This window comes from Alnus glutinosa, chromosome 2, assembly GCF_958979055.1.
Source record: "Alnus glutinosa chromosome 2, dhAlnGlut1.1, whole genome shotgun sequence".
NCBI lineage: Eukaryota > Viridiplantae > Streptophyta > Magnoliopsida > Fagales > Betulaceae > Alnus > Alnus glutinosa.
Genome location: NC_084887.1, coordinates 35857825 through 35871442, shown reverse-complemented (window position 1 = coordinate 35871442; position 13618 = coordinate 35857825). Strand labels below are relative to the sequence as shown.

The following is a 13618-nucleotide window of genomic DNA, read 5'->3' as shown; positions in this document are numbered from 1 at the left end:
TAAGTAAATTAACAGATTGTTGGTTTAGATGATGACAGCAATATTCATAAAAGAAGAAAAATAAAAATAAAAATGAAAAAGTCACAGTGGGAGGGTTTGTTGGGGGTGGCTATCGGGGCTGGTAGCGACGGTTAACCGGCATATATATATATATATATATATATATATATATATATATATATATATATATATATATATATATATATATATATATAGGGGCGGTCCTACATTGGGGCTAAGGGGCCAGGGCCCCCCAAGCCCCAAAATTTATCCCTAAAATTTTTTTTTTTCACAAAAAAAAAAAAAATTAAAAATTTTACTCCCTAATTTTTTAATTTTTTTAGTTTAACCCTTTTAAAATTTTTTGTTTTTGATTTGGCCCTTTCATTTTTACAAGCTTGGGTCTGCCGTATATATGCCGTGAAACATGATGATATCCCTGCCACCAATCATCATGATTAATATAATTGATTATCATGAAGAAATGAAACCAAGCATCACGTGATTTAGATTTCAGAGCACACAACTGTACTTTCTTATTTTTTTGTATTTCATCTTCTTTTTTTCTTTTTTTTTTTGGATTAATTTTCTTTTTATAATGTTTCAAAAAAAAAAAATATTCTTTTTATAACTTTTTTGGTTCATAAGCATACTTAATTTTATTTTTTATTTTGTTCTTATATGTGATTATTTACTTTTATCCTGATTTATTGCACAGCAAATGGATATCCAATTACGCATTCTACTTTTGTTCAATGGTACGCCCGTACGTGCTGAGTCGGTCGGTCGGTCCAATCAAATGAGTTTAATAGAAATTAGAGAGTAATGGGAAATTTTGAAAAAGTCCTTTAAAAGGGCGGCTCGTAAGCTTGTTAGGCAAGAGAATTAAAATTTTATTTTCTCTTTTTTACTTATCTTAAAAATAATTAATTTAAAATATTTTAACTTTATATTACATTAATATTTTTTATTATTATTTAAATAAAAAAATTCACTATAAAATAAAATTTTTTTATTTCTCTATACAAATTTTTTTTACTTCTGTATCGCTTTCACAAATTTCATTACCAATTTCCTTTTTCTCACCAAACAAGTCACATATGAACAAATACTCTGTAGGGTTATTTTGCCTATCAACACGCTGAGAAGGATGATGTGACTGGTGAGCCGCCCTGCCCCTGATGCCCTGATAAAGGACTTTTTTTCAAAATTTCCCATTACACTTCGTCAAAATAATTAATGACAAAAGGAAAATACAATTGACAATTTGACAGAAGTAAAAAATATTTGCAAATTATTTACGTGCCAATTGCAAAAATTGTCAAATCATAACACTTTTCAAATTAAATAAAAAAATTTCAAAAAATTATTAATCAATAAATCATAACTTGTTCCAAAAACTTAAATTAGTAAAAAATTTGATAAATTAATCATTTGACTAATATTTTTAACACTCACACTCATATGTGTGAGCATAAACTCTCTCTCAATAAATGATATTCAACATGTTAAATATTTAATTAAAATAAAAAATGAATTGTAAGGTCAATGTTTATACTCAAGACCTTAACTTCATATATATATATATATATATATATATATATATATATATATATATATATATATATATTATGTTAAATTATTACTTGTTTTCAAAATTTAAGTCGATAAGAAATATATGACAAACGTAATCATTTTATTAATATTTTTGTCACGTGACATAAAGGTAAAAATAATTTTTAAATTTTGAAGATTATTTTGGGTTTTAAATTGCTTAAAAATAGAAAATAAAATCATATCAAACATTACCAAGCATTTGGGAAGGGAAACCATTTTGTTTGTACAATGATTAGAGTTGCCCTAACAGCAAACTACCATAGTTCTTGGATGGGATTTTTTTCTTGTCAGCATATAAAGGTGAAATCAAGTCAAGAGGCATGGTTAGAAAATATGGCATCTAGTTGGCTTCTTTGTCTCGACTGAATATATATATATTTTTTTTAATCCATTCAATGAAAGGGAAGAGGGTGAATTACCAAGTGGGTCTTCTGATAGAAGAAAGAAAAGTGTAAAGAGTAAAAAAGATTCCAAACAATCAATGGAAAGTGATGTCTCATTTTGCAACTTGGTGTGCGAAAGTTAAAACATCTTGAAATATTCAAAGCCATCCGCTTTGAGAGTAGGAGCAGCCGAAGATTAATGTAGGCGATAATGGGGGTACAAGACCAATCAGTAAAGAGGTGGGACTTGTTTTATATTTTATATTATAAGTAATCACAATATGATAAGTGCTGACGCAGCATTTGACTATGATGGTTTTCGTCAAAATTTTGGATAAAAGTTTGATCTAATGACATATATTTGTGTATTTTGCTTACCACAATGAGCTTTCGATCGGTCACTTTTTAAACCCAGTAAATATTTGAAATTCTGTGAAACTTTAGGAAGATTTTACATTTTTTTTTATTCCAAAAAAACAAACCCACATCTTTATAGGATTGTAGAAATAGTGGAAGTAAAACATAAATCCTCTTTTTACATAAGAAAATAAGATAAGTAGATAGAAAATGATAAATTTAGTCATTAAATATTCTTAAAGACACTATAACTTTTACTATAAGTTCTTTTACTCTAATTATTCAACAATTATGAAATGCCACATCAATTTGTATGTAAATTATATAGCAAAAGTTGTAGCACCTTAAGCATTTTCCCTATTTTAGCTAAATTGGAGAATAAATTGCAATGACAAAGTTTAAATTAAGACTTCCGTTTTGATACCATGTTAAAAAATTATTTATCTCAAGGAAAACGCTACACACATTCTCACTCCCAAACGTAACAGTAAAATTATCATTGAATCAAAAATTTAATAATGATTTTCATTGCTATATCAAGGAGTTTTGTCCACATGGAGTGAGGGAGTGACTCTGAGTAGCATTTATTTTTATCTCAAACACTTAAGTTTATAAGAAAAGAAATACTTAATCATTTAATTAATGCTTTGGCAAATTAGTATTAATTAAAGAAAAAGAAAATCATTAGTAATTCCATTTCAGCTCTCGTTGCTGAAAATTCTTGTCCCAACTGTTCTGAGTGTTCTCCAATAGTCGTTTGGCTATTGACCAAATTTTCTAAAATAGCCCCAACCTAATTATGTACCACTTAATTACTTCCACAATTTTTTTTATTTTATTTTTTTAAAATATTTCTCTCTTAATATTTGCAAGTGGATATATAATGAGACACTGAAGAAATGAGAATGGTCCTGTTCTAGTCTACAGGTATATAGTTTACACAAGCTTTATAAAAATTCCTAACTATTCTATCATAATTAGCTCATTTGTCCAAGTTTTTGATTGGTTCTGGGACTAACTACTAAATATCCTCTCGATCTACAGAGAAATCAGGTTCATCTGGCTTAAACAACTGGGGCATCTTTAAGCTTGTAGAAGCAGGGTCACCCACCAGAACTTTCTGGTTAGCCTTAGCCCCTCTTCTTGTATTTGCAGCAAACTTGGAGGCCAGGATTAATGTGGCCCCAAGATGCTGGGCATTGTTTGGATTGTCCCTTACTGGTCTCTCATCCTCAAAATTCCCATCTGCCTGCTCATCATTGAAGTTGCTATCTCGGTCAGGGCTTGACATATAGTAGAAGCTCTCTTGCCTGGTCAAGTCCTTTGCCAGCTTCTTCTTCCAATATCTTCTCCAAGCAGCTTGTATAAAGCAAGCACCCCATGTCCTCCATTGATGGGAATAGTACCTGAAGGCGTCCTGAAGTTTCTTGCTGTGAAGGCGCTTGAACTGGCTAGAAACAAATTTAAGATCCTCAGCTCGAAGTGCGAAAGCTTCGACTTCAGTTAGGGCTGTAACGGTTCGGGTTGAAGAAGGAAGGTTCAGGCTCGAGTTTGGCATTAACGCCCATGTCAGTAATTCCTCACCGCAGAAGTCACCAGGTCTGAGGGTGATGGAGTTGAAGAACCCGGACCTTCCTCCATTAGTTGTGGAGCTCTCCAGTTGTCCTCTAATGATAAACAGCATGTCCTTTACTGGATCACCCTCTCGAACAATATATGTGCCTTGTGTGCTCAAGGATGAGACAAGGCGTTCACATATGGCATCAAGAAGTTGGTCATCCATTTGTGAGAAGAATGGGACCTGCATAATCAAAAAGGATTACAAATGCTTGCCAACCATCTAAATCCCATTATATCAGCATGAAATTGGAACCAAGAATGCAGAATTATATTTTCCCTATCAAATAATAAGCAAATGGACCAATTGTTATGACATTCATATCAGTTTCAAGCGCGTCATCCACAGGAAATTATGCATCACCATTTGCAAAGATAGATGAACATAAAATGGAAAGGGCAAGATAGACATACACGACGAACAAGGGCAAGACATAAATGGCGTTGAATTTCACGACGGAGGTCCAAAGGGAATGAAAGCAATATAGTTTCTTCTTTAACTCCTCTTGTGGCGAGCCATTTGTATTGACCAAACCGAAGAACCCGTTCTTGCAAATCCAGAGGTAACTGGCGGTGCCTCATCCACTGCTCAGTATCTCTTTTCCTAATCCTCCATTCTTCAAGTCTTACCGTCATTGATTGCAAATAAGTCTTCAACAAGGGAAAGCCAAGAATGCACATAAAATGCAAAATAATGTCTCGCCAAGAACATTTATAGACTAATTAAGTGTAGAAAATTGACGTACTATACGTAGCATACAACATATATATATACCTGCATGTTGCCAATAAAAAATGCGGACAGAACTAAACCGAGAACGCATATAAAAATGCAAAATAATGTCTCGCCAAGAAATGTGGTCGTCTCCAAAGTCTGTCCGTAAGAACTGCATAGAGAAAGGGTATTTCATTCTCGCATTATGTTATCACCAAATCATGAAAGCAAATTCTGCATCACTACAACCAGTATCCCATGAATGCCTGCCCAGTTCTGCTAATGTACCAAATGAGATGTAATTATCCAATACTGAGATCAACTAAATAATCTGAACACAACAAAAGGTTAATTAAGAATGATCAGTATCAACTTTTTTTCTAAGTACCTAACTCATACCTTAGATTTCTTAAACCCCACCAAAGACAATATAAGTACTTCTCAATGAAACGTGAGGAAATAACTTCGTTAGTAAAAGCATCTGCAAATATTCCAAACTTAAAACTGATGTCTTCGTTCTTTGCATCACAATTGGCAATAACGTTAGTGATGTTCAGCCAGTATTGTCGATCAGCTTGTCCAATACTATTACATTCTAAATATCTAGGGAGGCAAAACAGAACTCCTGCAGCATTCTCCTTGGCACACTCAGCTTTCCAGCAGGAGAACTGCCGGCCTATGGCCGATACATACCAGATAGCTCCTAATACCTGCATCAATAGTAAGTAATTAAATGATGATACTGACATATTACCACTTAATCATTATTCTGGCAATGACTATTGAGTTTTAGCGACTGAAAAGGAGAGCAAAATAGCAAAGCATAGATAGGAGGGGCCTCGATGCTTACATGACTGGCCAGTATGTAAAGAAGGAGATTGTATGCAGCTCCTGCCCAAGCAGTCTTGGCAACAACCCCAGTAGTTTTTATAATACTCTGATTCAAAGGGAAGATGAGAAACAGCCTAGGAACATATTGCATAAGAATAAAAAGAGCCAGAGCGTTGTTGGTGGGATCAGGACTGGAGTTTATCGATGCTGGAGTTAAAAACCCGATGACAATCTGCAAGGCAAAAGGTTACAAATTTTCAACTCCGATCCGAAAGATAAGAGGAACAGCTTAATAATTGGACACAATATTCTAGTAATGTATGACATGCCACAGCAGCCAAATAGTGCACGATTAAACAAATTTTATATATTCAGAAAGAACGTTGTTTCTTTTGAGACATTATTCATATTCTAGAACACTAGGAAGGAAAATTACATGCAAAACCTTCTCAAACTTCCGGACAATTATACTTCAATTGTACGTTGCCCCTCTGTCAGCATTTCGAGACCGATTCTTTCATGAAATGTAGCTTAATTAGCTAGTTCTACTCATAATTCACTACAAGCTTGAATGATTCTTTCAGTTTGTTCTTTTTCTACATGGAGACCTAAAACAAGCGATATGACGCATTCACCAAACGTACACATTTAGCCAATCCTAGCCCTTTCTTCAAATTCACACAAATTGCTTGAATGAAAATTAATTTATTGTTTATTATAAGAGGACAGAATTAAAGTCGGACATGCCTGTGGTACGGGAAGCATCGCAGCGAAGTCGACAATGAAATCCGATTTCAAGTACCGCATAGCGATCTCCCTACCGTCCATAACCAGCTCGCCCCGCCCGAAAACCCTAGACGTGGGCGCAACAAACGCGGTCCGGAACTTCATGATCATATGCAACATGTAAAAAAGATCGGTGACAGAGCGTAGGAGCGTGACGGCAATCACCAACCTGTTGTCGGCGGAGAGGCAGGCGGGGCCGCCGGTGGAGGGGAGGTAGAAGTAGAGAGGGTCGATGAAGAGCGCGATGAGGGAGGCAATGAGGAAGACGTGGTTCCAGTGGGTGACGATGTCGCTGTCCGGGTCTAGGATTTGGTAGCGCCATAGGATGTGGCGGGAACGGTGCCGGTCGTCGTCGTCCTCGGTCTTGGCGGTGGCTTGTCGCCGGAAGTGGCGGAGCTTGGAGCTTGACGTCGAGATTATCCTATTCATCTTCCATGGCGGAGCCCGGGGGTTCTCGGATTCCGCGGCGACGAGAAAGCGAGAGAGATAGAGAAGAAGCAGAGATCAAGAAAATGGCGATCAGAGAGTTGGAGAGAGAGGGAGAGAGAAAGAGAGGAAAATGGCCGTCAAAGGGTTAGTTATGAGACCGTTGGGATTTTGGCGGGAAACCGAGGAACGCGGCGAGGAGCTTGCGCTTGCTTGGGGCAAGTCGTGGTGGAGAAGGGATGAGACAGCTAGCGCGGGAAGAGGGGCTAATTTGGTAATTTCGAATCTGTTTGGCTGGCAGGAAAATTTAGACGGATCTGAGTTTATCTCGCGTACAAACTTGATTGGTTTGCTCCGAGAGATAAGAGTCCAAAACCTTAATGGGTTAAGGCTTGGGCCTTACTTTAAATCTTTCTTTTTTGAGAACGGTGACTGTGCTTGGGCTTAACTTTCTTAAGGCCTTGCCCATGGCATCGGATGATTGGCATGCTTTTTTTTTTTTTTTTTTTTTGGGTGAATATATTTGATACTTTTATTGAGAGGTAACAAGGAAATGAAAAAATGTGGATACATATGTAAGAACACATACAGTTTTATTTATTTAATTCAATGATTAAATTTCATTTATCAACACGGGATTGTCCCTAACCATTCATTGTCAAATTGTACGCAATTTCACAATGTAAATCTCGACTCACACTTGTCCTTTATGTATAGCTGATCGAGTCGTACGTAATTCAGATAACAAAATTTTAAGGTAGGATAAGCCGAAAATTGAATGTTAGCCGACTAATACTCATCCCTAGGTTTCAATCACTATTACTTTTTGCATGTTTCGTTACTCTTCCTTTCCAGAAGTTTGCTTTGAATAGTTCCAAACACCAATACACGTTATGGCATGTAGAAAATGAATAATGACAAGAATTTGAACAGGATACATAAACTGGTACAACTTGTCTGATGCCGACATGCATGATTCATCATTTCATCTTGAACTCAATCAGAGTTCCATTAGTAGACAACTGGACTTTTGGTACATGATAAGGACTATGTTATGGAGGTTTTGAAATCACAAAAAATAAAAAATTAATAATTAATTAAAACATAAACAAGATCCATACTAGTAATTAAAAAAAAAAAAAAAAAAAAATGTGAATTGGGCCAAAATGGAAGTTGCGAAATCTCAATCCATGATGTCAGATCGAATCACGGTAGGCACGATCCTCGAATTATTGTGTCATGTTTTACGGGGAAACCCCAAGGAATGCGGGTGCTTTCGAGGAATGTGATTTCTTCTTATTATACTATCCGAATAACATATAAATTCAATTACTCTAAGAAAGCCTCATCGTGGTGTATGTATGGTGGTTAATTGTTTTTTTTTTTTTTTTAATGTGAATTTAGCGGGTTAGAGTTAAAAAATTTGACTTATAATTGATTTATATATAGTTTTATATTTATGCCTCAACATAACTTTAACCCGACACATTTAAGATTGAAGAAATTGACTCGTTTAATTAAATTGGTTAGATTATAATTGACTTATAGAATCTTATACATATGTCTTAATACGACCAGCGAACTCGACATGAACTAAATATGAAATTAAAAATTATGATTAAAGGGTCTAACTTGTTTAATTAAATGGGTCGTGTTATGATTGACCTATATAATTTTATATTCATGGCTCGACACGACTTAAATTCGACACATGACACTTTGGACTGAAATATAAATCCGACAGACGAACACAAATTGTATACGAGTAGCCCGTCGGCTCGAAAGGAGTTGCATAACCTTGGTGGGGTAGGGAGAATCTGAAATTTGTATCGTAATTGCGTAGTTGGCTTGGGTCAGCTTATCATTTGTATAATTTGATAATGCACTGACCTTTTTGCGTCATTTACAGATGCTTTTGGAGATCCATATATATTCGTAGCCCTACCTATATATATATATATATATATATATATATATATATATATATATATATATATGTGTGTGTGATGCACATTGTTGCACCCATCTCTCTCTCTCTTTCTCAAGAGTCACCACCTCTCCAGTCTGTCATAAGAACCTTCAATTATATATATATATATATATATATATATATATATATATATATATATATATATATATATATAAACTTAACAGAGGATCTCGATTCATGTCTCACTTCTTCGCATATTTTATTTATTTATTTTCCTCCTTTAAACATATTATTATTGACGGGGTGCGTCACAAGTCGGGCTAGATTCATGTAACTGGAGATTAATAAAGTATTTGTTATTTCAAATCGGTGATATTTTAGATTTTGATTGATTTAACACTTGGATGAAGACATAGAATTGACCTAATCATATAAATATATATATATATATTTATGCTAAAATATTAAAGTCTAATATATTTATAGTACAGCTTCCTCGGTAACAACTCTCTTGACTCTTTTTAAGCTTTAATATATATATATACTTGGCCCTCTAAACTTACACTTACCAAGCTTTAAGAAAGGGATGATTAACACCTTCTAACTACCGTTTTATTACAAGTTACACTAACGTACTGTTAGCACATAACCCACACGTGAATTTTAAATTTTTTAAAATGTCCCTATAAATTATTAAAAAAAGAAACTTGAAAAAAGAATTGAGGGGCGGTTCAGCCACCGTACCCCCTTGAGGCCTTCATGGGTCGGGAGTGGTTGAACAATTGTTATTATTATTATTATTTTAAAGTTTTAGAAGCAATTTTGACAAAACAACCTAAAAAATGAAAGCATTTTGGGTAACTTTTTGTCAAAAAAATCACCTGCACATATTTTCCTTTTAATTTGGTGAAAAATGCTAACAAAGGATGTTAATCATAACTGGAGAGGGTCCGGGCAGTATCTCTCCTATTTGTTCTTCGTCTCTCTTGTTTGATATTTGGCGTGGGAAATATTGCTGAATTTTTGCAAGTAGTTCATTCAATGTTTAATTGTCAAATATTTTCAAAGATATAATGAAGAATTTGATAATCAATTAGATAATTACGAGATGTACCAAACTAAATTCCAAAAGAAAAAAAAAAATAAAATAAAATAAAAGTGAAAGAAGAAAAGAAAAAGGTGGATGTAGGGCAATGACATTAGCTAATTAGTGGAAGTGGTGACCCTTTCGGAAAACAACGTGAGGGAGGCCGATTGGCCGTAGCTTCTTTGGCATCTTCTCACTTGGCACCACTCTTCTTCACATCCTGATTGTTAATAGCTTCTGTCCCATTCCCTACATCTTATCTTAATGTGTAATGCTATAAATGTATTTATTATTATCTTTTGCTTCGTATTCATCCTCTCTTGTCCTGGCCTATTCATCACTCATTTATTTAAGGGAATAGTACACTTACCCCCTCAAACTATCACTCAATTATCAATGTACCATCCAAACTACCATTTGTGACAATATCCCTCCTTAAACTATTAAAAAATGTCAATGTCCCCCTAAGACCAACAAAAAGATAAAAATGACCTTAATTTTTTTTGAATAAGACAAAAATGTCCTCAGAAATTCAAAAAATTAAAACTAAAACTAAAAAAAAGTATTTTTAAAAAATTAAATAAAAAATGAAAAAGAACAATTTTTTTATTTTTTATTTTTAAAAAAAGCAAACAAAAAATAACTTAAATTTATAAACAAATGAAAAAAAAGAAAAAGATAAACCAGTTTTTATTAAATTAAAAAACGAAAAAGAACACTTTTTTTTTTTAAAGAAAAAAAATGAAAAAACAAAAAATAACTGAAATTTATTTTATTTTTTTTAAAAAAAAACCAGTTTTTATTAAAAAGAAAAAAGAAAAAAAAAAGAACAATTTTTTTAGAAGAAAAAAAAAACGAAAAAAAATAAAAACTGAAAATTATTATTTTTCTTTTTTAAAAATATTAAAAACAGTTTTAATTTTTTTTTTTAATTTTTTGGAATAAATTATTTTATATTTTTTTAATATTTTTTTTTTAGTTTTATTTTATTTTAATAATTTTATGAAGGACATTTTTGTCATTAGATCGACATTGACATTTTTTGGTAATTTAGGGAGGGACATTGACACAGTTGATAGTTTGGGGGGTACATTGACAATGAGGTGATAGTTTAAGGGGATAATGTGTACTTTTCTCTTTATTTAATTACTGCGCAAGGGTTTAGGCCAAAATAATTATTTCGGAGCTACAAGGTAACGAGGCTTTCATGTGCCTAATTAAACGTTAAAAGCTTTAGAATTGATTGATCGTAGAAAATTTAACCCATAAACTTACTCTATTAATTACTTAATGGTAAATGATACAAGCTTTAGATAAAACTTACAACTAAAAACCGGCTTACAAGATGAGTGTTCAAAAACTTATATACACATTATTATGATTGCACATGGTTGTATATGCTACGTAGTTGATGTCCACAACGGGCTCATTTTATCGATACTGGCCTGATGATAGCCATTTCTTTTCTTTTTGCAATTTCACTCACTTATCGGTATTCGATAGCTTAATACTATACATAATACCAAGACATTTTAATTCAGCCTATGGGTCGCCCCTCCTAGGACTCAACCACAAAACTGTAACTATTCGATTACATACTTAACGAGCTGGGTCCGATTCTATACCCGATGTGATGGTGACTTTAATATCAAATGATACAAACTTGCTTAGGTATAACTTACTCTTTAAAATTGGCTTGAAAAAAGGAAATTGTTTAAAAATTTATATATATGTGACTAAAATTACACCTAACTTATCATCATAACAATAAACAATTAAACCAATACGCAGAGTTTGAACTCATTTGTTCTAACTTGAGTTCGAAACATTTATATACCTTGCTAGGGGTTAATTTGTTTGTAGTTTTTTTTTTATTATTATTATTATTATTATTATTATTATTATTTTTAAAAAGGAAGGAAAGAAATCAAGTTAATTTGTTTGTAGTTGATTGCCTAGGATAGACGCCCACAAAGAGATGATAAGATAACCTAGGAAGACCAATCACGTGTTTGAAATGAGTAGAATATCTATTTCAACAAAGGAAGTGAAATGATTCTTAAAGGGTCCCTGCCCAAGTCTCACTTTTATTGCCATCATTTTTTTGGTGCACTTTGAACAGTTGAAAGGTCTTAATTTAGCCCATTTGGACATTTGGTACAGAAGAAAGTGAGGGGGGAGAGAAAAGAGAGAAGGGAATATAGATGGTGATAAATAACACTCATGTGATTTGATAAATTTGCCCCTATTTATAATCTCTTAATTAATTCAAGAATATAATGTTTAGAGTGTGTTTGAGATTATGATTTGTAGACAAAAAATGCGATTTTCAACCAAATCGCAAAAAATAAACTTTTTGAAAATTACATTTTTAAAAAATTACTATTTGAAAATGTGAAAAATTACATTTTCAAATCGCAGGTAAGTGGATTTATTTTAAAAACGCATAATTTTAAAGGCTAAACTTATTATTTTAAAGGCTAAACTTCGATTTTGCCAAACACTTAACTGCGTTTTTAAAAATCATTTTTTTCAAATTACACATTTAAAATTGCTATTTTTAAATTTACAAACCCAAACAAAACCCTATTCATCACCCTTCTAACAAACTAAGGAAAGAAGCCTATACTTTTCATCGTTCCATTTTTCTGTCCTTCCTGCCAAACACACCCAACTGGAAAGTTGGCAGCTTTTCCATCCTCTCATTTTCTCTTATTTCCTACCAAGTACATGGAACCTTAGGCTAGTTGCAATTGCAATATGATTCGGATGAAGTTTAACATGCATGGCTCTTAAATATCATGACAAGCTAAAGACTATATATGTTTTTTCAACAAAATTCTCTTTCAAATTGATTGGAATAATTTCTTTCTAATTTAATCTATTATATTGACATATATTTTAAGAATATGTAATATATATATATTTTAAAATTACATGTGAAAATCAGTTGATCTAATAACAAATGTCAATTTAATAATTGGGTTAGATAAATTTTTTTTTAACCCAATTTAAAAGAAAAGGTATCATATTCTTGTGGGATTTACTCTTAAGAATAAATAGTGAAATAAAAGGGGAACATATTTTTATGCAAATCTGTTGGATTGATTCAATGGTTTCACCTGTACTCAATACTTTTTAGTTGTATAGAAGTTGTGCTTAAGAGAATATACACACCTTTGACCCATTTCTCTAGAAAATTTAGTTCTTCTAGGATTTAATGTAGTGAAATCCATCTTTATATTATTCTCTCAATTCCTAAACTAATTCTAGAACACCCCTTTGTCTGATCGAATTCTCTTGCTGTTCCAGATGCCCTCGGTTAGCATAAAAAATTTCAAAACCAACGAATAAATCAAAAGAATCCGTATATGTTTTTGTTAAAATATTAATTAAATGATTAAATAATTTGACTTCAAATTTTAGAATAAGCAATGATTTAACATAGCATCGAAGCAAAAATTTGAGTTCAATATTATATTCCTTATTCTCTTATTCGGGAGGAGTTTTATATATTTTTAGAAATGCTACGGCCTACAAATATGAAATATTCTACAAAGTTGAAGTGACATGTTCTAGTAGTCTTTGGATTTTTTTTTTCTTTTTTTATAGTAATGTTAAAAACTGCGTTTTTATTATACAATGCTAACATGACAATTCCAACAAACCTTTAGATCAATTATTATTAAAACAAAAAAAAAAATAAAAGATTAATTGGTTATAACTGCCACATTAACATTGTGACAGAGTTATGTGATAAAATTATAGTTTCTAACATTACTTTATTATTAAGCAAATGTTAGATTTACAACACTAATACAACAACCCCTCACATGAAAGTGAGACCCACACACTGGGGCCCACTCTCA

The 13618-nt window shown here is 32.7% G+C and overlaps 1 protein-coding gene across 1 annotated transcript; it reads right to left on the bottom strand.

The window, feature by feature from the left end:
• Positions 1-3236: 3236 nt before the first annotated feature.
• LOC133859817 (cyclic nucleotide-gated ion channel 18-like) lies at positions 3237-6810 on the bottom strand. The gene is made up of 6 exons (XM_062295360.1): positions 6268-6810; positions 5540-5752; positions 5089-5399; positions 4750-4861; positions 4389-4625; positions 3237-4158 (listed from the first exon to the last, which is right to left on the bottom strand). The coding sequence occupies exons 1-6, from the start codon at positions 6733-6735 to the stop codon at positions 3379-3381; spliced, it is 2121 nt and encodes a 706-aa protein (XP_062151344.1). The 5' UTR covers positions 6736-6810; the 3' UTR covers positions 3237-3378.
• Between the last annotated feature and the right edge of the window lie 6808 nt (positions 6811-13618).